This window comes from Tursiops truncatus, chromosome 20 (assembly GCF_011762595.2).
Source record: "Tursiops truncatus isolate mTurTru1 chromosome 20, mTurTru1.mat.Y, whole genome shotgun sequence".
In the NCBI taxonomy this organism is placed as follows: Eukaryota; Metazoa; Chordata; class Mammalia; order Artiodactyla; family Delphinidae; genus Tursiops; species Tursiops truncatus.
The window spans coordinates 33,479,003-33,502,369 of record NC_047053.1 but is presented as its reverse complement, the minus strand read 5'-3'; the positions used below and the strand labels follow the sequence as shown (position 1 = coordinate 33,502,369).

The 23,367-nt window shown below is 46.6% G+C and overlaps 2 protein-coding genes across 6 annotated transcripts; both read left to right on the top strand.

The window, feature by feature from the left end:
• Window positions 1-3,991: 3,991 nt before the first annotated feature.
• NME1 (NME/NM23 nucleoside diphosphate kinase 1) lies at window positions 3,992-15,878 on the top strand. 4 transcript variants are annotated; one of them, XM_019944491.3, is made up of 6 exons: window positions 4,087-4,113; window positions 6,289-6,389; window positions 11,609-11,738; window positions 13,834-13,935; window positions 14,978-15,090; window positions 15,576-15,878. In XM_019944491.3, the coding sequence occupies exons 3-6, from the start codon at window positions 11,613-11,615 to the stop codon at window positions 15,691-15,693; spliced, it is 459 nt and encodes a 152-aa protein (XP_019800050.1). In that variant the 5' UTR covers window positions 4,087-4,113; window positions 6,289-6,389; window positions 11,609-11,612; the 3' UTR covers window positions 15,694-15,878. The 4 variants fall into 4 exon arrangements, with proteins under 4 accessions (XP_019800052.1, XP_019800050.1, XP_019800051.1 ...); XM_019944492.3 differs by having other exon boundaries at window positions 4,093-4,113; window positions 6,289-6,434; XM_019944493.3 differs by lacking the exon at window positions 6,289-6,389 and having other exon boundaries at window positions 3,992-4,113.
• A 3,924-nt stretch (window positions 15,879-19,802) lies between these two features.
• Window positions 19,803-23,367, top strand: LOC117307509 (nucleoside diphosphate kinase B). Of its 2 annotated transcripts, XM_033846961.2 has the most exons (5): window positions 19,803-19,956; window positions 20,238-20,367; window positions 21,321-21,422; window positions 22,214-22,326; window positions 23,112-23,367. In XM_033846961.2, the coding sequence occupies exons 2-5, from the start codon at window positions 20,242-20,244 to the stop codon at window positions 23,227-23,229; spliced, it is 459 nt and encodes a 152-aa protein (XP_033702852.1). In that variant the 5' UTR covers window positions 19,803-19,956; window positions 20,238-20,241; the 3' UTR covers window positions 23,230-23,367. The 2 variants fall into 2 exon arrangements, with proteins under 2 accessions (XP_033702852.1, XP_033702853.1); XM_033846962.2 differs by lacking the exon at window positions 19,803-19,956 and having other exon boundaries at window positions 19,975-20,367.

The window sequence follows — 23,367 nt, the reverse complement described above, 5'->3', positions numbered from 1 at the left end:
TGAACAGTTGTTAATCAAGGGAGGAGCAGCCAAGAAACCACCCAAGGCAAGATTAAAAGGACCAGAGACACTCATCAAGATTAGGAGACCAGCTACCTGAGATGAGATTAAAGGAGTACAGGCCCTACACACACACTGATCTTGTCAGGGACCCCACCCTTGAACCACAGTTATAAAACCTTCATCAAATCCTCTGGGGTTGGAACACAGTTTTTCGAGGCAGAAGCCCAGCGTGTCTCCCTTTGCCTGGCAAAGCAATACCACTATCTTTTTCTGCTTCACCCAAAACTCTGTCTCTGAGATTTGATTCAGCACTATTATACAGAGAGGCCGAGCTTTCAGTAATAGATTCATGTAACTGCCACCAAAATCAAGATACAGAACGATTCCATTACCACAAGACTCCCTTGTGCTACCTTTTTAGGACATACCCATGCCCTCTCCCCAGTCACTAACTCCTGGCAACCACTAATCTATTCTCTATCTCTATAATTTTGTTATCTCAAGAATGTTAAAAAAAAAAAAGAGAATGTTATATAAATGCAATAATATAGTAATTTTTTTGTGATTGGTTTTTTTTTTTTTTTTTTGCAGTACACGGGCCTTTCACTGTTGTGGCCTCTCCCGTTGCGGAGCACAGGCCCTGGACGCACAGGCTCAGCGGCCATGGCTCACGGGCCCAGCCGCTCCGCGTCATGTGGGATCCTCCCTGACCGGGGCACGAACCCGTGTCCCCTGCATCGGCAGGTGGACTCTCAACCACTGCGCCACCAGGGAAGCCCTGTGATTGGCTTTTTGTAGTCAGCATAATTCTCTTGAGATCTGCCCAAGTTGTTGCATGTACCAGTAGTTTCGTTTTTTATTGTTGTGTAGTGTTCCACAGTATGGATGGACCATAGTTTTTTTTTTTTCTTAATTTTTATTGGAGTATACTTGTTTTACAATGTTGTGTTAATTTTATGTGTACAGCAAAGTGAATCATGGACATTTGGGTTGTTTCCAGTTTTGGTCTATTACAAATGCTGCTATTGTTATCCGAAAACTGGGTTTGCCTCTTGGTGGGTGTCAAGCCAAAAGACACAACCAAGCCAAAGAGTGGGAGAAGGAAGACTTTATTACTTACAGCAAGTAAGGAGAACACCAGGGATCTTTCCCAAAGCAGTATCTCCCCAACAGCAAAACTGTGGAAGTTTTAAGCTAAGGGTACATGCGTATTCATGAAGGGGCTTGAGCAGAGGAGAATTTAGCATAGAATTGGGACAAAGGTTAACAGAGTCCAAGCTTTAGTTGATTGAAGTCATTAGGTTCAGTAAAGGTCAATATTATTATTACTTACGTTTTGACCAGTCTGGGATCTCAGCCTGTAGTTACCGTCCTCCAGCTGGGTGGGGGCCTTAGTTCCTGCAGAACTCAAAGATAGGTACTAGATTGTTATGTGTGTCTCTTGGATATAGGAAGAACTAGGAGGAATTAAGGGGAGGAATTAGGACTCTTTTATTACTGAGCTATTGTTTCCTGATTGCTTTCCCTTTGTTCCTGCATTCTTTAGTTCCCTTAAATCATTAATTACTGAGACCTCTTTGAGGGCAAGAATTGTGGCCAGGCTTGGATCACAAAGTGGCTTAGGCTAAAAAACGGCTTCTCTTAAGTAAAAAACAAACAAACAAACAAAAAAAACCAAGGTCAGTTCTCTTTCTCTGGGGACCCCTTACCCTATCTACTTACACTATAAACATTTGTGTACAAGTTTTTGTGTGAACAGAACATAAGTCATTTTCTCTGGAATAAACACCCAACAGTGCAATCGCTGGTCATGTGGTAAGCACATGTTTAGTTTTATAAGAAGCCAAACTTTTCCAGAGTGGCTGTGTACCATTTTACACTCCTGCCAGCAATGTGTGAGCGGATCCAGTTTCTCCACCTCCTTGAGAGCATTTGGTGTTGTCACTATTTTTTATTTTAGCCATCATCAAAGGTGTGTAGTGATATCTCATTGTGGTTTTAATTTGCATTTCCCTAATGGCTAATGATGCTGAGTATCTTTTAATGTGCTTATTTGCCATCTGCATATCCTCTTCAGTGAAATATCTTGTCTTTTGCTCATTCTCTAATTGGATATTTTTTTAACAGTTGAGTTGTGAGAATTCTCTATATAGTCTAGATACAAGGGCTGTGTTGTGTATGTGGTTTGCCAATATTTTCTCCCACCCTGTAGCTTGTTTTCTCATCCTCTTCTCAGGGTCTTCTGAAGAGCCAGAGGTTTTCATTTTGATAAGATCCAGTTTATCAACGTTTTCCTTGTATGAACTGTGCTTATGGTGGCAAGTCTAAAAACTCTGCCTAGCCCTTGGTCCTGAAGATTTTTTACCATGTTTTTTTCCTAAACTTTTTACAGTGTTGACTAAAAAAACCCACACAGCCTAAAAGTAGTGAGGTAAGTTTTATTTGATGACCCTACTGATGACTATAGCTTGGGAGACAATCTCTCAGATAGCTCTGAGGAACTGTTCCAAAGAGATAAGGGAGAAGCCAGGATATATAGTTTTTGCTGAAAAAAACAAACAAGGAACATGTTAGTGGAACATCAAAAGATTACTGCTAATCAGTTTAGAGAACAGACTTGTGGTTGCCAAGGGGGAGAAGGGTGGGGGAGGGAAGGATTGGGAGTTTGGGATTAGCAGATGCAAACTATTATATATAGGATAGATAAACAACAAGGTCCTATTGTATAGCACAGGGAACTATATTCAGTATCCTGTGATAAACCATAATGGAAAAGAATATGAAAAGGAATATTTATATGTATAACTGAATCACTTTGCTGTACAGCAGAAATTAACACAACATTGTAAATCAACTATACATCAATAAATTTTTTTAAAAATTACTGCTAATCACACAAAAAGCTGCATTGGATAAAAAAAATACGCTCATTGAAATTATTCATTTGATACGCATCTTAACTATCTAGGGCCAGTACCCTGTTTTTCTCCTGATTTCCCTTCAGTGTGCACCATTGGGGAGGCTACAGTGGCTGATCCTTGATGTCAGGCAGCAGTGTTTGTTTACTGAAATGGCAGGCAACATTTTCTTTTTTTTTTTTGTCCACATAGTTTTACACTTACAAAACTATGATCCATTTGGAGTGAATTTTCATTTAAAGTGGGAGGTTTAGGTAGAGGTGTTTCTTCTTCTTTTGCCTATAGATGTCCCATTGCTCCCGCACATTTGTTGAAAAGGCTCCTGATTCTGCTTTGTATCTTACCCCATCCATCCCTCCTACAGCAGTCAGAATGATTTTTTTTAAAAAAATGTGTATCAGATGATATGACGCCCTACTCAAAATCTTCCAATCACTTCCCACCCAAAACATAATCTTGCTGCTCTCCAACCGCAGTTTCTAGCGCTCAACGCCCACTATAATACTGGCCCTTGGGTAATCACCAGAGTTGCTCCCTCACTTCATGCAGGTCTATTCTACTGCCACCTCCTTTAACCTTTAAAGTAGTTTACTGCTTCAATCTTCCTTCCGCCCTTGCCCTGCTTTTTCTTAACAACATTTGCATACTATGATATATTTCATATTAATTTGCTCATTTATTTATTGTTTGTCCCCATAACCAGCTCCAACAAAGTTTACTGTTATACCCCAGACCCTGAAACAATACCTGCCACACAGAAGTTACTCGATAAAAAATCTGCTTGACAGGCTGGAAAGAATGAGTAAATGTAAAACGAGGGCGACCGTCTACTTTTAGGTCAGGCGCTCGTTCAGACTCAATGAAAAGTGTGAGCGCCACCTCGCGGGAAGCCAATTTGCTCGAGAAAACGGACAGTCACAGAATCTTAAGGAAAAAAAAAAAGATGGCGGTAGCCAGCCAGAAGAGCAGGAAAAAACAGTACCGGAAGTTTAACTTTGGAAATTGCTCCCTAGAATGACATCCGACTGTCAGGAGGAAGCGTAGGCGAGTGGTGTTCTGCAAAATGGGCCCTCCCGCAGCGGATCTGGGCAGAAGCGTTCCGCGCGGGCGGGTGCCGGGAACCACGAGGGGCGGGGGCGCATTTCCGGTGCCGGTGGCAGCAGAAGGAGTTGAAGCCCAAGTAGCCGGATTGGTGAGAAGGGTTCGGGGTACTGAAAGGAAAGGGAGAGGAAGGGGAGGGGGAGGCGAAGAGGTCGGATGAGTTCCGCTCTGAGAGGTGGCCAGGGTGATGGGGTGGGAGGGAAGCGCCTTTCGACAGGTGCAACCCTGTCAGCTCACGTCCCACGCCACGTGGACTCACCTTTGTCCGTGGCTGCTTTTCTCATCAGGACGCGACCGCAGGGGTTGTGCCTTATTTGTTTCTGTCTAGCGCAGTGCTGGGCTCTGAATGAATGACAGGTGTGTGTCAGGTGGATGTGGAGGACACTTACAGGGACTGTTTGTAGCTCTTTAGCTCCATATTCTCCTGGGGAATCCATGCTTGTCTCCAGCTTCCCCCGGGAGATCTCCGCCAGTTCTTGGGCTTGGTCTCTTTTTCTTGGAGGTGTAGGGTGATTATCATTTAAGACATTTTCTTTGCTCTTATTGAGTGCTAGGCCCTGTGGCTAGGTACCAGGGACAGACACAGAAGTAATCCATCCGTGTATACAGGCGGCAGGCCAGTGGAGAGACAGAAAACAGAAAATTCAAACATATTGTTAAGGTGCTGAAATAAGAGATAAAGTACAGGAAGATAGAGCCAGGAGGTGGTGCTGTTATCCACAGAGGGATTGACTTTCAAGGTGAACGGACTCCTTTCTCATCTTGTGGAGACAGAGCAGGTCCTGAGCCCGATCTTTTTCTCTGTAAAAGGAAAAGTCTGGAATAGATACTTTCTAGGCTTCCTTCCAGCATGATGTCGCATATCAGATATTACTCATGGCAATAGTTCTCCCACAGTCAGCCGTTTACTGGTTAGTCAGAATATTCATTACATCTCATGATACAGCATAAGTTGCATAGGGTTGGGAAATCTGGACTTTGGTCCTCATTCGGGTGCTCTAGATCTGTTTCCTCATTTGTAAAAGAAGGGGATTGTAATGAAATAATCTGTAAAACCCCTTCTAGTTCTAATACCATGACTGTGGCGGTAGGTCAAACCATATTTTAGACTGCCCTGTACCAGTCATCACTTTCACATTATCACTGTGGTGTCCCTCATCTGGATAATTGAGAGATAGTGTCTTTTTTTTTTTTTTTTACATCCCCTGCCTTAGTTCTGCCACAGTATTGGGTACACAGTAGATGCTTATGTTAGTTCAAAAACTGGATCCTGTACACAGAAGGAAAGCAGAGACTGAAGAAAGGCAGACCACTCCAGATTGGTAGGTAACAGGCGTAAGGAGCAACGGAGCTTGAGGCCTATCTTGCGTGGTTGCGAGACGAGTAGATCTCTGCTCTCGCCCACGAGGATTTTAAAAGTATGTGCAGAGGCCTTCACTAGGTACAGTCACATGTTCAGTTCAGATGGTCTCAACAACACCTTACTCTCTCAAGGCTGTGTCCTTCAAACAGCCCCTACTGTGGGGACAGTAGGCAGAGTGTACATTCCAAGGACAGGGGTCGGGGTGAGGAGCCTCCAGTTTCTGGGTTCAGCTGAGAGTTATGACCTCCTCCAGTACTCCGCCGCTTGTGACTGGCCCTTGCAGTCTCACCCCCTTCTTCTGCAGGGTCAGAAGTGTGCCCTGAGAGGTTAGCAAGGGGTTCTGCCAGCATGGCGGTGGCTCATTTGGCAGCTCTCTGACTGCAGTGGAGGCAGAGGCCACAGCAACTGTATAGAGGCACATCCAAGAGAAAACATGGATTAAGATGAGTCCCCAAATAAGTAACAGTTTTCTCTATGAAGAGCCCCATAATCTGAACCATTGATTTCCTACGTCCCCTTATGAGGCAGTCATAATGTCCAAGGCTCTTCTGTTTTGGAGGACAGCTTTTCTCATGAAAGATATTTCAGTGATTGGTAACGACAGGCTTTGCAGGCTCTCATTTAAGGCTTGCTGGGTGAAGTTAGTAAGGGCTTCTCTGTATGCTGTAATGTCCTCCAGGCCAATGGAGGGGACCAAGATGGTGGCTAAATGATTGTACCAGTAGAAAATGGAACATGCCCATCTGGCCTGGAGGAGAGGGAGGTTGGTGGCTTTAGGAACTTGACCCGGTTGTACATACCATACATATTGGCCGGGGCAGGCAGCGGTGGACTGGGGGCAGGATATGCCAGACCAGGAACCCCACCTTCTCCCCTCTTTCAAAGATGCATGTTTCATTCCAGCTATAGCACATTTCAACAGTCCGGCTTGCAGTAGGACAGCAGGATCCCAGTGGAGATTGAGTGAGTCTCCTTTACCCAGAGGTGTGAATTCACCCATCCCGGTGAGACATCCCATTGGAAATTCCAGTAGATAACTCCTTTCCCAGGTATGATGGGACTTAGTGTTCTCAGCAGCACAGCACACGGATCCACAGAGAAAGGTGGGGCAGTGGCTGTTTCCCAAAACTTCCTTACTTGTATGGCATTGGGTGTCTTGTCAGGGGTCCCCAGTCTGGCATTTGGGGCCGTAGGTTCTACTGGTTGATCATTCAAATGCATCACAATCTGGGACAGTACTTTAGTCCACCCGGCCAAGGTGTTTTTACCTGTTAGTAATTTAATCTGATGCTTTACTCTTCCATTTTTCCTTTCTGCCAGTCCTGCTGCCTGTGGGTTATAGGGGAGATGGAACTTCCATTTGATGTCATGTTCTTTTGCCAGTCATGACCTTTGAAATATAACCCCCGATCACTGTGTATTCAACAAAGGTATCCATACATGGTCTTAGCTTCTCTAATCCCGATAGCGGCAGCCTGGTTTGTGAGGCAACAGGGGACAGCTTGGGTTGGGCCAGATGCAGTGTCCACAAACACCAGAGCATATTTAGAACCCTCACTAGGAAGGAGGGAGCCACTATAATCAATTGGCCAGTTTCACATCAGTTGGGAGCTCTGGTGGGTGGCCCCAGACTCCTCTGGCAGTGGCCTTGGGTGTTGTTTAGAACACACAGGACATGCTATTACTGCATTAATTGAGTCACTGTATTTCAAAGGCAGACCAGCATCCTTGGCAATATGTCATCCCCCTGGGCACTTCAGTGTTCCCTCTTCCTATGCACCCAAGGGTCAGTTGCTAGGACTCATTTCTGGCCCAGGGCATCAGCTTCTTGATTGCCAGAGGATGTCAGTGCCTTATGAGCCAGGGTGTGGAAGACAGTGAGGAGTGCCTCAGACTCTTGCAGGTGAACCCAAATGTCTTTTTACGTATCCAGACCCCACAAGGCTTATTTATGATCATTCACCTCTTGTCTTTCCATTGTCTAAGCCATAGGGTCAATCCCTTTAGAACAGCCCAACTGTCAGTGCAAAACATTAATGGCCAGGGCTCACCAGCCCGCTGGAGGCTGCCGTTTGTTCCTCTTTCCGGGCATGTGTATATCAGGCATCAGTGGGAATTTCCCGCGCTCCCTCTCTACAGGCCGACACAGGAACAGGGCCAGGACCTTTGGAGGATCTGCATTCTCTACAGGGCCTAGGAGCACCCACATTTCTAGACAGCAGGCCGATGGTAGGGTACTCCTCTGCTGCAGATAGACGTGTCATTTAGTCAGTGTGGGGGGTTTGAGCCATGGCAGAGGTGGGTAGATGGAACATATTCTGAACAACCCCTTCAAAGGAAGGGAAGTTCTTACCATGATGTGCTGTTTCTTCGTGAGAGGCTGTACCTGGAGGAATGCTGTGTACACTGCTAGAAGCTGTTACTCTGTGGGGGTGTACTGGGTTTCTGCCCCCTTCCAGGGACCAAAAATCCTAGGGGTACTCTCTTTCTGTTGTCCAACCCAGATGTGCTGGAGTCACAGACACATCTAACTCAAATGGTAGTCCGGCTTGGGAGATGCCCAGAACTTCGATTTGCTTCACTAATATTTTTGCCATCTGAAAGGCGGCCTGCTGCTCTGATCCCCAGTCCCACGTATGCCCTCTCATTACCAGGTGGTATAAGGGATGGAGGCCCTGTGCCAGATGGGGAATAAAAGTCCTCCAAAACCCCCAAATTCCTACCAAGGCTTGCACCTCTTTCACATTCTTAGGGGTTGGATAGGCTTGTACATTATCAATGACAACTTCTGGGACAACTTGAATCTTACCCAAACGAAGGACGGCCAGAAATTTTACTGAGGTGCCTGGGCCTTGAATTTTTTGTGGATTCACTGCCCATCCTCTCCCTCACAGATGTTCCAGCAAAGCCTGCAGAGTGTCCTGCAACAGGGGCAAGTCTTCACATGTGAACATTATATCGTCAATGTAATGGGCCCGTTTTACTGAAGTGGGGAAGGGGAACAGGTACAGGTCTTGGGCTATAATCCCATGACGTGTGGTGGGGCTGTGCAGGTAGCCGTGAGGAAGTCCTTGAAACGTCCATTACTGTCCCTCTCAACATGAAGGCGAATTGATCTTAGGTATCAGAAACCTGTGCTTGTTAAAGTTTTTCCATAAAAGTCCTTGAACGTGAAGCATTTTTGCAGGAACAGTTTTGCAAAACATCAGAGTACAGCAATGACAAAAGACTTTAAAATGGCCATGGTTAAAGATCTGATGAGAGTTCATTATAATACAGTCGACAAGGGAATTTGATTGTTTTTGTGACATGCATTTTAAAATTATAACTAATAACATCATACCAGGACATATCAGATTTTTAGGAATTTCATACAAATATAGCCCAAAGAAAGTTTAACATCACTTCTTTTTTTCTTTTAATTTATTTATATTTATTTATTTTATTTTTGGCTGCTCTGGGTCTTTGTTGCTGAGCGCGAGCTTTCTCTGGTTGCGGCGAGCCGGGGCTACTCTTTGTTGCGGTGCGTAAGCTTCTTCTCGCTGTGGTGGCTTCGCTTGTTGCGGAGCACGGGCTCTAGGCTCGCGGGCTTCAGTAGTTGCGGCATGTAGGCTCAGTAGTTGTGACTCATGGGCTCTAGAGCGCACGCTCAGTAGTTGTGGTGCACGGGCTTAGTTGCTCCACGGCATGTGGGATCTTCCTGGACCAGGGCTCGAACCCGTGTCCCGTGCATCGGCAGGCAGATTCTTAACCACTGTGCCACCAGGGAAGTCCCTAACATCACTTCTTATTTGACAGCGTTTCCCATATAATTTAATATATCAAATAGGCTAATTAGTTTAATAGCTCTCTTTTATAAGGAAAGAGAATACGTCTTTTGAGACGTTCCAGGGGCCCTCTGGAAAATCCCAGAGTTAGTTCTAGGTCAGCATAACTTTATTTAGAATTAGATTTTGGGGGAGCTTGTCAAAAATACCAAAAGGTTTTAAAACACTAGATTAAATAGGATCTTAGCTCACTGTGAAGCAGTACTTAGTTATCTATTTAACTTAAGTGACAAAGACTCCAAAGGCAAATACAGAAAGTTACATGATTGTAAAAAAAAACCTTAGCTCTTTTAATAGAGAAGATTCAGTTTTCTTAAGTAATTGAAGATGTGATAAAGACAACATGAAGCACAAGAAATTATTTGGATAAAACCACAGAATCTTTTTTCTGGGCAGGTTACTCAAAAGGTAAAGGAAAACCTCTTACAGTCCCATAAGGAACAGACCAGTAGTCCAACAAAACTTTGTCCTTTGAGCAGATGAAAGAAAATTGTTTCAGCTTTATATAAGTACACTATTGATATCAAAGCTTATTTTTCTTTAGGCCAGCTAAATAGAGCTCTTTTACAAGTTAATTTTGACAATACTCTCTGGAGATAGAAAAACATCACCTATATATAACAAATCCATAGACATACGAACATACTGACAGATACAAACAGAGAATCCATAGCTTTCTCTCCAGAACTTTAGCCGTGAATCAAGTATCCGCCCACATGGCTGAAGCCTTTTACTGATATTTGCGAGAAGATTTTAAAAATTTGGGGATTCCGTGGTGGTCCAGTAGTTAGGACTCCATGCTTCCACTGCAGGAGGAATGGGTTTGATCCCTGATGGGGGAACTAAGATCCCTCAAGCCGCGCAGCGTGGCCAAAAAAAAAAAAAAATTTGTACTTGCCTTTGATGAATAATCTTAGGGAAACTGTGGACTAGATTTTGTGTGAGGGTGCTCCTATAGCAGTCTGTGTTTTCACCACCGCCCCCCCCCCTTTTTCTTTGGTCTGTGGGCAGTGTTTTAGTTATTTCCTGTGGTGTTTACATTTCAAAGACATGGTAAGATTTATAACTTCAAGGAACAGAGAAGGAATGCAAGTTTTCTCTTAAGAGTTTTGGGGTGTATTTCTCTATTATCAGAAGTCTAGGGTAACAACTATTTAAAGTTTTTCTTTGTATTAGGCGTCGGACAGCATGGGGCGCTTCATCCGTTTCATTCTCAATCACCACAACATCCTCCCCTTTGTGCTCCTCACTTTCCCAGGGTTTCTGTCTCTTAGTGTCCTAATCAGGCTTTGACACAGCACTTGGACATTAATCTGCAGCAGCTTGTGCTCTCCTAGCTTTGTCATATGACAAGCTAAGATCTCCAGTTTATAATCCTGCTCTCTCATCTTGTCTGCCAGCCCCAAAGCTGGCAGAGCAGTGGACACCTGCACGTTCTTCTCTAACTTCAGCTCTTCTTCCAACTGTCTAACTCGAGCTTCAGCCTCTAGTTGTGCATCTGTGGCCAGTGGCCTGCCCTCAGTGGAGGCCAGCCCACTGTGGCAGCCATTCATTTTCCTTCTTTGCTGCTCTGTGTAGTTTCTCTAATAAATGCAATAAAGCAGCTGGTGTTCTCGGGGCATCCTTGTTTTCATGTGGTGGTCTGCAAGTATCAAACATACAGGCCACCCTCCCCACATAGAGGTCGATGTTCAGCTTGGGATTTCCCCCAGGGATGCCTCTTTCCCAAGGCCCATTTCTTCAGTCTCCTGGCTGGCTCACAAATTGTCAGTCCACACACTGGCCCCTGTACAGAGAGGACCAGGAGAGACCAAAGAGGTTGACCACTCCAGGTTGGAAGGTAGCAGTTTTAATAAGTAAGGGAACATACATATGAGGCTTGTCTTGGCTGGCTGCATTGTACCCACCCACCTGAATCTTAAAGTTTATATAGTTTATATAAACTTATATAGTTTAACTGGGTTCAGTCACATGTTCAGTCCAGATGGTCTCAACAACACCTTACCCTCTCAAGGCTGTGTCCTTGTAACGGCTCCTACTGTGGGAACAGTGTACAGAGTGTATATTCCAGGGACAGGAAAAGGGTGCGGAGCCTCCGATTGCCTGAGTCCAGATCGAGGGTGAACTGGCAATCATGTCCTCTTAACATGACTTAACAGAAGCTTATTAAATCAAATGAAATAGAAAGTATAGGCCCTGCTTTTGGACCCTTCCCCACTCTGGGGTATTAGTTCATAGATGAGGGGACTGAGGAGGAATTAGGTTTTACCAGAGTCCTGGAGTTGACGTTGCAGATTTAAACCAGCTTTAGGGAGGTAATCCCCTTGAGAAGGATAATGATGTAGGCAGGATATTGTTTGTGGTGTTGTTTCATCCCTCCACCCGTCTATCCCCAGGACCATGGCCAATAGCGAGCGCACCTTCATTGCCATCAAGCCTGATGGAGTCCAGCGCGGCCTTGTGGGAGAGATCATCAAGCGTTTTGAGCAGAAGGGATTCCGCCTCGTTGCCATGAAATTCATGCAGGTACGTGGACTTCATTCTTGCTATTTCTATTGTTTCATAGAAATAGGAGAACATCATAGGTCAGCCTCTCTGTTTCTCCCTTCAGCTCATTTTAGGCGTCTCCATTTAGGGTGAACACGAATGTCCTAAAACCCGGAAACTCCTCGGTGGCATCTCCGCTGAGTCTTGGAGCAAAAAAGTTATTTGCGACTTTCAGAAGTAGCCTCCCTTTCCTCTTGGCAATGCAGGGTTCCACATATTACTGCAGCACTGTGATTTCTGACGCAAAGCCCTGGGCTTGTTTGAGCTCCTGATCGTGAGCTTCCTGAGCAGATAATTTTAGAGACCCCCCCCCCGCACTGTCCCCCACCGTTTGAGGCAGGTTGTTTTTCAGCAAGGACGTCTTTCTATCATTGTTAACACCTGCCTACTGTCTAGCATATATTAGGCACCATCAGGGCATGTAGAGGAAAGTTGTGATTTTGCCCTTGGGGCAGCCCACCTGAAACAGCAGAGGGCAGACTCACTTGCAAGATACCTACAAAACAATATTTCAAAAAATGCAAAGGATTGATTGACCAAGAACCCATCTGCAAACAGACCTGGGAAATAAGAATTTAAATTCTCAAAGCAAGTACATTAGGGGATCATCTTTTTTTCCTATTAAGAGTCAACTTTAATGAATGAATCAGAAAAAAAAGAGTGGAGGGTGGGTCACACAGCTTGTGGGATCTTAGTTCCCTGACCAGGGATTGAACCTGGGCCCTGGCAGTAAAAGCGCCAAGTTCTAACCACTGGGTCGCCAAGGAATTTTAAATTTAGTTTGATTTGCATTTTAGTTCCTGTGTGATGTTTTAGAAAAACTGTGTTAATATAAAAGGGAGAAGACTGATGTTAGTGCTGAGGGGAGAGTGGGACAGAATGATTCGAGCCAGGTATTGGACAAGCAGTGCTCTCCAGAGAGTTTGTATATTAAATTAGGTTTTTTTTTAATGCAACTTTATTGGAGTATAATTGCTTCACAATACCGTGTTAGTTTCTGTTGCACAACAAAGTGAATGAGCCATATGCATACACAGGTCCCCGTATCCCCTCCCTCTTGAGCCTCCCTCCCACCCTCCCTATCCCACCCCTCTAGGTCATCGCAAAGCACTAAGCTTATCTCCCTGTGCTGTGCGGCTGCTTCCCACCGGCCAACTATTTTACATTCGGTAGTGTATACACGTCAATGCTACTCTCACTTCGCCCCAGCTTCGACCTCCCACCCCATGTCATCAAGTCCATTCTCTATGTCTACCTCTTTATTCCTGCCCTGCAACTAGGTTCATCAGTTTTGAAGGTAAAGTGAAATCAAAGTATTGTTGATCGGATATTTACCACGTGCTGGGCACATGTGTTTTTTCATCTAGGTCTCGTGACAACCCAGAGAGGTACTTAATCCTTTTCCCGTGGTTGTTAGTGATAGGAAGCTGAGGCTTGGAGAAGTTAAGTAATGTGTGGTTATCCAGTCAGTGATGCAGCTGGGATTTTAACCCAGGTCTCTCTGACCTCTAAGTGCATACATTTTGTCCTTTATACTGAGTTTCCTATCAAGGGCATGGACTTGGTGAAGAATGGGAGGAGGGATAGCTGCCATGAGCCTACAGGGTTATTTATTTATTTAAATTTTTTTTCTTTAAAAAAAAATTAGATTTAATTAATTAAGGCCTTTATTCTCTGAATAAATATGAAGAGAAATGGCCTGGTTCAGTTTGCTTCTCATCCAATGCTGAGACCACCTCCCTGTAACATTTTAGCTGAGGCTTGCTTGGGCGTGGAAATTTATTGTATTGTTAGTCTTCCTGTGTAAAATACCATGGCTGGATTCAATTCTAATGTTCTGTAATTTTATGCTGATCAATCAAGGACAGTAGGGGGAAAACTGGTACAAAGCTGAAGCACTTTTAGTCCCTGTCACTTCTTCCCTTTGGTAAAGTCAAGAGTGAATTGGGTTATAATAGAACAAGTGAGCTGAGAGCTCACGTTTTAAACAGCAGGATGGGTAAGTGGGAAATAACTAAATTGCTGGTTCTTAGATAGTTTTGGGATCAATTCTCTTCTCTATCCTGTGGGATAGGCTTCTGAAGACCTTCTCAAGGAGCACTATATTGACCTGAAGGACCGTCCATTCTTTGCTGGCCTGGTGAAATACATGCACTCAGGGCCAGTGGTTGCCATGGTGAGTGTAACATGTGTGGGATGTTGATGTGAATGACTCAGCTGGGAGTGAAGAGTGAATGTTGTGATTCTTGCTTCTAAGGCCAGGTCCTCATTGTTGCAGAGGATTCTGAGGCTAGGGCATTGGACATTGAGGGTATGAGTCAGCTCTCTGGCTCACCAAAGACAAAATACCTTTGCTTGCTGAACTGAAGACTCCCATCTGGGAGAAATCAGGAGAGATATGCCTGACTGTAAGCTCCTGGAGGTGAGGGAGACTGTGTCTTGTTTATTGCAGTGATTCTTCTCTTAGTATGTATTGGTTGTCATCTTTGTGCCAGGCTCTTTTAGACACTGGGGATACAATCATGAATGAGACAAAATAGGTAACTGTTTTCATAGCTTTCCTTGCCTACGTATCCTGAAAAGGGAGGATGGGCAGATAATAAAGAAACCAAAAAACATATATATATCAGCTAATGATTAGCGATATGCACAGAAATGAAATAGGATTATGTGATAGCAAGTGAGCGCTTTAGACTGGGTGGTCAAGGAACGTGATTTTCAAGCTGAGATGTGGATGAGAAGGAGCCAGCTGTGTACAAATTCACAGTGAAGAGCATTCTCAACCATGAAAATAGCATGTGCAAAGGACCTGGGGTGGGGAACTTTTTGAGGTACAGAAAGACGCTTGGCGTAACTGAAGCCTGGTGGGTGAAAGGGAAGGTTGGATGAGATTAATCCATAGGCACAGGCAGAGGCCAGATTATGTAGGGCTGTCTCAGCCCTGTACTTCCTGAGTGCTGGGAAGCTATGGGAGGTTTCTACACTTGGTGTTTTAGAAGGGCCACTCTGTGTCAAGAATGGATTGTAGAAAGGCAAGAGGAGGGCGGGGAGACCAATATACCCAGTGCTGGAACACTTAGATGCCCCATAAGTATTTGTTCGATGAATGAATGTCATTTTAAGGGGGTGCTTTTTCTTTTTCTTTGGAATTAATAGTTTTCAGATTTTCTGCTGAGATTGGTTTCCTTCCTTGACCGTATCTTCTTTTCTCCTTGGAGGTCTGGGAGGGGCTGAATGTTGTGAAGACAGGTCGAGTGATGCTTGGGGAGACCAACCCTGTGGACTCCAAACCTGGGACCATCCGTGGGGACTTCTGCATCCAAGTTGGCAGGTGAGAGTCGGTGCATTTTACTCTTTTCTAAAATCCAAGTGCCACAAGAATTTGGGTTTCTGAAGCTGAGGGTAGACATGATACCATATACAGAGCAATTTGTAATCAGAGTTTATTGTTCTCCTCCTTCTTAATTGGTGTTTGGCTTTGCAGGCCCCCTGCCTTTGGTCATCAACATCACTATGGTTGTGCCTCTGTTGTGAGAGTAGAACCTGGTACAATGCGCTTTGCTGGCCAGAGTCCTTCCTGAGGCTCCCGCTGCTCGCATCAGTGTTGCTAGGAGGGCTGCACGTGGAGAGGGCATTCTTTATCCTTACATTAGTGGCAGTCATGGGTTTTTTCTTTTGACATGGAATAATGTACATGGAGCTTTGGTTTTTTCTGCTCCAGTGGCTGTAGGCTTTCTGGCAATGGACATGAGGGGAGCTTCTGGGCAGTTTAATCCTTCTGACCTTGGTAATGTGGCCATCTCTTTTCCCATCCAGGAACATTATCCATGGCAGTGATTCTGTGGAGAGTGCAGAGAAGGAGATTGGCTTGTGGTTTCACCCTGAGGAACTGGTGAATTACAAGAGCTGTGCTCAGAACTGGATCTACGAGTGACATGGAAGCAGACCACAGTGCTTGTCCCACCCCACTTCCCCTCCCTCTCATGGGCAGGGGCCAGGTCATAGCAAATCTAGTTATTTCTGAGAACTTGCTTTTCATCTGGAGGGAAACTCTTGGAGCTGTGGATGCTCCCTGTACAGTGTTATGTGCTGTCATCAGATTAAAATGTTTCATCTCAAGGAAGGAGTCATTGAGTAAGGTACTTCGTATTGTCGTATTGCTTTGTATTCTTTTTTCTTTTTCACGTATTCTGGCTAACCTAAGCTAATAGAGAGTGTAAATACTATAAAAGTTATATTGGCCTGAGAGATCACACATACACACACATTCTTTGCCTGTCCCTCTCTTCCCCCTGCATTCCATCCACTCTTGGCACTGAGCCAGTCAACAGCTCTCTGTCCGGGATCTGCTACGTTGCCAAGACTGTCCTGTGCATCGAAGATTCCCTGGAAATAAAAGATACCCTTCCTGCCCTTGAGAAGCTCTCAGGGATTCAGTGGCTGGGGGAGGGTGAGAAGTTGTAACTACTCCAAAGCCAAGAAGCTATGTGGATAGTGGGCCTGGATTTCTGGGATGACCTCAAAAGAAGCAGAAGATATCTTGTGAGTAGTTTTGATTAGTTAGGATATTGATTTGGTTGCTTTAATAGAGACAAGATGGAAATTTACTTATCATTTACTTAAAAGTTCAAACTGGAGATCTGATGTAGATCACTGTGACTATAGTTAGCAATACTGTACTATATATTTGAAATTTGCTAAGAGGGTAGATCTGTGCTCTCATCACGAGAGAGAGAGAGAGAGAGAGAGAGAGAGAGAGAGAGAGAGAGAGAGAGAGAGAGAGAGAGGGGGGGGGGGAAGGGAGGGAAGGAAGGAAGGAAGAGAGAGAAAGAAAGGTAGATAGAAAGAAGGAAAGGAAATGGTAACCGGAGGAAGCCGTTGTGATGTTAATTAGCGTGATTGTATTAGCTTGCAGCTAGATACAGCCACAGGACTAAGTTCTGGCCAAAGAGACACGAAAAAGTGAAGGTGGTAAATTCAAGGTTGTACCCTGAAAAGGAAGGGATAATCATACTTCCCTTCCCAACTTGCCGGAAGGCGGATATAGGGGTGGTAACCGTCTTGGATTGGTTGGAGGGAACTGAATCTCTGGACCACCTCAAGGATCAGAGCCTTATCACCATCACCACTTCTATGTACCGTACCTGCTTAGATTTTTTTCCCCCAGTTTTATTGAGATACAACTGACAAATAAAATTGTAAGATATTTAAAATGTACAACATGATGATTTGCTATAAGTTACATTGTGAAAGGATTTCTCCCATGGGGGGCCACCTTTGGTTTGGGCAGCTGAGGAATAGATGTGTTTCTGTTTCATACAAAGAATGGGGAGTGAAATAGAGTACCAGGACTTTGGGGGAATGAATATGTGTGTAGCGAGGCAGGAGGGTCATGAAACTGCACAGCTCATCTCAGGACTTAATGGAGCTCAGGTTCTTTATGTCTTGGCACAGAAGGAATTCAGCAAGAGACAAAGTGATAGGTAAGAAGTAGATTTATTAATATAGGACACTTGTGAAGGATACAAGTGGGCAGGCAAGAGGGCTTTTCCCTGAGAACTAAGTGGGCTACGTTTTTATAATCAAAGGAAAAGTGGGGAGGGGAGAAGACCACCTTCTTCCTCTTCCTTTGTAAAGATGTTGCAGGAAAATGGGGTGCGAGAGAATGGTCATGTCCCAGGTCTTGGGCGAGCTCCTGGGACAGGCTGCTAAGTGAGGGTACTTGGCTTCGCGCAGGAAAGAATTTAAGAGCAAGCCATAGTGAAGTCAAAGAGGTTGACTGAGAGAGATGCACATTCTGTTACTGAACTTGTGTTCGTGTGCCTGATGCACAGTGAGGCCGGACAATTCCTAAACGTTGGAGTTTGGAGCAGAGCAAGGCTTATTGCAGGGCCATGCAAGGAGACGGGTGGCCCATGCCCCTGAAACCCCCAACTCCCCAAAGGGTTTCAGCAAAGCATTTTTAAAGGCCAGGTTGGCGGGGGGGGGGGTGGGGGTGGGTGGGGGGTGGGGTAGAGGGGTGGGGGGGTGAAGGGTGGGGTGGGGGAGAGGGTGTGTGTGTCACAGGGTATGTGATCAGCTTGTGCACAGTTCTCTAATTGGTTGATGGTGAAGTAACAGGGTGGTGCCCCAGGGGTTAACATAATCAGTCCTTAGGCTCCAGGAGGCCTGGGGGCTATGTGTTCATGGTCATCAAATAGTTAATATCTTCCATTTGGTGGGGGGTTTTCACATCTGTAAAACAACTCAGGAAATGTGCATCAGGTACTGTTATCTGGGTACTTCAGAGAGGAGCTAGAGCAGAGGATATGGGGGAAGGGTCTGCCCCAGAAGGCCCCACAGGGTCCTGCTCAGTTACAATTCCATAGACAGAATGCAGTCTGTGTCAGAAGGCTGAGCAGGCCCGAGGTGCGGGGGTGGTTGGTTTTCATGGGCTGGGTAATTCCATAGGCTAAGGAGTGGGAGGAATATTCTAACTACCTCGGAGAAGGCTCAGGGATTTCCAGGATTTGGGCCACTGCCCACTTTTTGGCCTTTATGGTTGGCCTTGGAACTGTCATGGTGCCGGTGGTTGTGTCATTTAGCAGGCTAATGTATTACAGTGAGCGTATAATGAGGCGCAGGTTCTACTGGAAGTTGAATCTTCCACCATCTTGGGCCTAGTCGGTTCTAACCAGTTCTTGTTGTATCCAGTTTTTCTCAAGGGCTGTGTCATTCTTTAAGGATTGTGCCCTGCCCCCTTGCCTCTTCATTTATACCTTCCACAGTTAAGGACAGTCTTCCCAGGAAGGAAAGGAGAGGTGAAAGGCAGAGGGCTGCTGTTGGCTGTACCGCAAGGTAGTGACCAGACCAAGGGGCAAACGGCTCCGCGGAGAAATATCCAGTGAAATTCCCACTCTTTCCCACAATTGACATTTGCTAACCCTCAAAAGGAAGCCCAAATAAAAGTGTACTGCCGATTGAGGCCCAAGGGAACACTGGGTGTCCTTGCTCCAGAATGAAGACTGCTCGTGTACTGTGGTTTAATGCTCTGCAACTAGAAGTTTGGAAAGCCAGCAAGGTATAATAGAGGCCTGGACTGTCACAGCATCTAACACAGGTTATCAGTGCAGTGCCAGGACCACTAGGGTGATGACACATGATTCCTGTAGTCAGCTCACCGCCCTGAGGAGAGAGACTCAGGGGCTCTGCCCACCTCAGGCTGTAAGCACTGCTGGAGGGGTGGGGGTGGGGGGGGGGGTGGGGGTGGGGGTGGGGGTGAGTGTACACTTACTGAGAGGAGGGGCTTGCTGGCTCCTCCAGGGAAGCTGGGCACCACCAAAGGGTGGCTAGTGGTTTGTCAGGCAGAGAAGAGATAGGGATTGTCTGCAAATGTATGACAGGCCTGATTTCTATGAGAGAATCTAGAATCTTGTCAAGGGTGTGTCTCAGGCTGAACTGGATAACCTGGCCACACAATGATGCTGGGGGCAGAGATCATCATCTCAGGGTGGGAACAGGGCAGCTTAACTGGGCTGGGAAGGTGGGTGGGGAGACAGGCAGGAGGGAGCAGGGTATGGGGTATTTTGCTAAATTAGCCTTGGATGCCATCCTCCAGGCAGGGGGAGTCATCAAAGCAGGGCCGAGGGTCAGATGGTGTTTGGGGAGGGTGCTGAGGGAGGCTCCTTGCGGGGAGAAGTGAGGTGGACGCGCATTGGGAGGCCGCCAGTTCGGATGAGGGAGGTGGAGGGCTTGAAGCAGGGCTCAAGCAGAGGGGAGGGAAGGGGAAACTGGATTTCACAGGTAGGATAAGGACTTGTGCTAGACGGGGAGGAGAGAAAGCAGCTCTGGGTGCTCGGTGAATGGGGAAAAGCAGATGGTACTGGCCGGGGTACTGACTCAAGACCAGTAGAGGTTTGCGTGCGCGCGCGTGAGGAGGTACTGAAGACAGGAGCTGGATTGGACGCGCGCAGTTCTACTTCGGGCACATTCAGGTGGGGTAGAAATCACTTCCTGCCCCTGGAGCCCTCGCTGGCTTATTCTACAAACCCGGGGCGTGGACAGAGTCGTCCGGAAGCGCCCGGCCTCGCGGGTTGGGTGGAGGGCCGTCCGGGGTGTGGCCGCCGCCGGCCCCTCCTCCGCGGGCTCCCTGCGGCGGTGCCGGTTGCTAAGCTCTCGGCTCAGGCCCGTGTCGCCGCCCGCGCCCGCCCTCTTACCGGTAAGACGGCGGCTCCTATCCCTCCCCGCCCTCGGGCCCCCTCGGTCCCGCAGGCCGGGCGCTCCCCCGGGACCCCTGCCGAGTGTCCTCCGCGGGCACCCGGGGACGGCTGAGGGGCTGCGGCGCGGCGCTGGTAGGGCTGAGGCGTCCCGCAGGCCACGTGTCCCCGCGGTAGCGGCTGGCGGGCGCGGGAGCCACGTGGCCTCCGGCCCGGGGTCCGGGCCCCCTCGAGGCCCGTGTGAACGCGGCCGCGACGCCCTGACCGCACCTGCCGCCCGCAGGACCATGGCCCACGCGGAGCGCACCTTCATCGCCATCAAGCCCGACGGCGTGCAGCGCGGCCTGGTGGGCGAGATCATCAAGCGCTTCGAGCAGAAGGGATTCCGCCTTGTGGCCATGAAGTTCCTTCAGGTGACGCGCCCCGCTCCCCTCCCCCCGCGGCGGCGAGGTCGCGGGTGGTTTTCCTTACCCGCAGCGTCGATCCGAGTGTCTTTTCCTAGTCAGAGTCCCCCTTGGCTGATTTCGGACCCGCGAATACCCCTTTGCTTTGGGCCTTCAACGCCCCCCCCCCCCCCCCAGGGCTCCACGGGCCCGCTAGACCCTTCCCCGAGGCCCGGGGGGACAGACGCCCCTGGAAGGTTAAGCGGAGGTGACGTGACTCAGGCTCCGGGGCTGCTTCCTTCCCGCGGCTGCGACGGGCAGTGGGCCGCAGGGGGGCAGCAGGGAGTGGATGAGGTCTGCGCCCCGGGCCCACGCACGTCCACCCAGGCACGGGATGGAGGCTGGAATCCTTTTGTGCTTCAGCTTGCAACTCTGAGATGATTGAGGTCTTAGGTGGGGTGTGCCTTACTCTGCCCTTTCTCTGCAGGCTCCCTTTGGCATAGGGCAGTAACTTTATCTTCCAATTTGGGGTACAGATCTGGACCTTAGGGGATAAGTACCTAAGAACTGAAATTTAAACCAAGCTTTCTCAGTTAACATCTGAAATGTTTAAAAGGGCATTAGGAATGGGCCAGAGGGTTTGATATGACCTCTGTCTGGCATATTTCCTTTGATTGCAGCCAACACTTCACTCCCTAACCACCTCTTTCTAAGGATTATAACATCCGTCAGGTCATTGACATGAGGGTGTCTTCATGATCAGAACAATCTTTCCGCTAAGATAGCATCAGTTTCATGGTTTGGATGGTTTTTTTTTTTTTAAATACACACCTTATGAATGTGAGCTAAAACACACACCCAGACTTTTAGAGAACCTACCATGTTACTGGTGGGGGGAGGTGGGCAGGTTCTGAGGATGGGATAGAGCCATATTTGAGCCTTTCTACTTTACTTCCTAATTGGTACCTCCTCTTCAATGCCAGGCCTCTGAGGAACTCCTGAAGCAGCACTACATTGACCTGAAAGACCGCCCATTCTTCCCAGGGCTGGTGAAGTACATGAACTCTGGGCCGGTTGTGGCCATGGTAAGTGCTTGTGCTGGAGGAGAGGGAACCAAGGAAGTAACGGCTGATAGGTAACTGGGTTTGCTCAGTGTCTTCATGTTCCTTTTTAGACATCTTCTGCAGATGCTCCAAATTCCTTGTTTTACAAAGGCAGCCTGCTGGAGTGAGTTAGTTTACAGACCAACTGGGAACTTGGGAGGAAAAAGGAAGTGAGAATCAGAACTTAAAAAGAGTTCTCTGTGATCCTGTGCTAGAAATGAACTGGTCTATTTCTTCCTGTGGCATTAATGTCCAATTGGAAATGAAGTGAATAGAGGTAGAGGGTATAATAGGGAGTTAATAAAATTGTTGGGAAAGAAGCCCTACTTCCTGTTCCCTGAGGGTGACCTTTTCTTCTTTCTGCTTTTCCCTGGAATACATTTTCCCCTTTCATGTCAGTCTTTGCCATGTCTTGCTCTAACAGTCTTCTGCGATGCCCTTCCCACTGATCCTGTTCCAGTCTGCTCACTTTTCTTTACCCTTTCACCACTATTTTTTGTTTGTGGCTGCATAAAGATTCTTCAGTCTTTTTAATCTCTGTCTCAGCCAGAGTGGGAAGTCCCCAAGTTGGGCAGACTTTTTCTCTGTATCCTAGCAATACACTTGGGATGGAGTATGGAGTATTTTATATCGGCCCCTACTACTACTGGGGATGGCTGATAATCATGTCACTGATTGGTCTTACTGATACGTGCTGTTAGGTAGAGGCAAATGTTTGTTTTCAGTGGTCCTGAATGGCAGAACTGATGAAATTCCTCTTCCCTAATGTCAAGGTCTGGGAGGGCCTGAATGTAGTGAAGACAGGGAGAGTGATGCTTGGGGAGACCAACCCAGCGGATTCTAAGCCGGGCACCATTCGTGGCGACTTCTGCATTCAAGTTGGCAGGTAAGTTCCAAGGGACACTAATGACTTTTCCTCAAAGCCACTTAACTTGGGTTTAAAACAAACATTTTTGGCACATTCCAATTTTAGAAAATTCTGAACGTTTAAATTAGGTGGTAATTATCATTGGATGAACGCTTTCTTGAATAGTTACTTCTCTAGGCTACTTAAAATTTTAGCCAAGGCATTGCACAAGGGAGCTGCCTGCGGTGGGTCCTTCGTGACGGCAGAAAGTGCGGATAGTGGGGCAAGGAAGGGGTCTAGCCTTGGCTCTGCCCTTTGTGGTGCTGTGTCCAAGGGTGTGTCACTTTTAGCCTTTTTGGTTCCCTAACTCATACAGAATCTCTACAAAAATTTGTACAGTTAGGAGACTCAAATGGAATAAAGGGATTGTCAATAAGCGTGAATGTTTTGATTGGACTTTGCACATTAGTGTTGTAAGAAAATACAGCAGCAATGGCTGTTGATAATGAATACGTCACATCTAGTTTGGGTTTTGGTCTGTGTATTCCTGTATTTTTCAAAATTTGAGAAGTAATGTTTTGTGGCAATCTTGGGTACAAGCACTGTTTTGAAATTTTAGAAGCATAATAAAGTTGAACCAAGTGATGCCTTTGGCTTAAGTACTTTTATAGTTTTATAGTTGCTTTTAAGAGGAGATACTTGGGGGTGGTCAGCTGCTTCAAGGAGCAACTGGCTGAAAAGGTCTTCAGTGACTGTCCTTTGCTTTATCCACTGAACAGACTTTTGTACTTTAAAATGTAACTAGAAATTGTTCTCCTTCTTAGGAACATCATTCATGGCAGTGATTCAGTAAAAAGTGCTGAGAAAGAAATCAGCCTGTGGTTTAAGCCTGAAGAACTGGTTGAGTACAAGTCTTGTGCTTTTGACTGGATTTATGAGTAAGAGGTGGACGGAGCATAGTCCCCTCTGGCACCACCTGATGTGTCCCTGGGCACAGCTCTTCATTCCACTAACTTGGAAGCAGTAGGATGGATGTTCCTTTCCTAAAGTATATCTACCAATAAAGCCTTTGAAAACGGG

Bases quoted from the DNA above. Each gene is read 5' to 3' on its own strand.
- NME1 (XM_019944493.3), top strand. From the start codon at position 11,613: ATGGCCAATAGCGAGCGCACCTTCATTGCCATCAAGCCTGATGGAGTC. The intron at 11,739-13,833 runs GTACGTGGACTT...CCTGTGGGATAG, and splicing joins TTGCCATGAAATTCATGCAG to GCTTCTGAAGACCTTCTCAA. The intron at 13,936-14,977 runs GTGAGTGTAACA...TTCTCCTTGGAG, and splicing joins CAGGGCCAGTGGTTGCCATG to GTCTGGGAGGGGCTGAATGT.
- LOC117307509 (XM_033846961.2), top strand. From the start codon at position 20,242: ATGGCCCACGCGGAGCGCACCTTCATCGCCATCAAGCCCGACGGCGTG. The intron at 21,423-22,213 runs GTAAGTGCTTGT...CCTAATGTCAAG, and splicing joins CTGGGCCGGTTGTGGCCATG to GTCTGGGAGGGCCTGAATGT. The intron at 22,327-23,111 runs GTAAGTTCCAAG...TCTCCTTCTTAG, and splicing joins TTCTGCATTCAAGTTGGCAG to GAACATCATTCATGGCAGTG.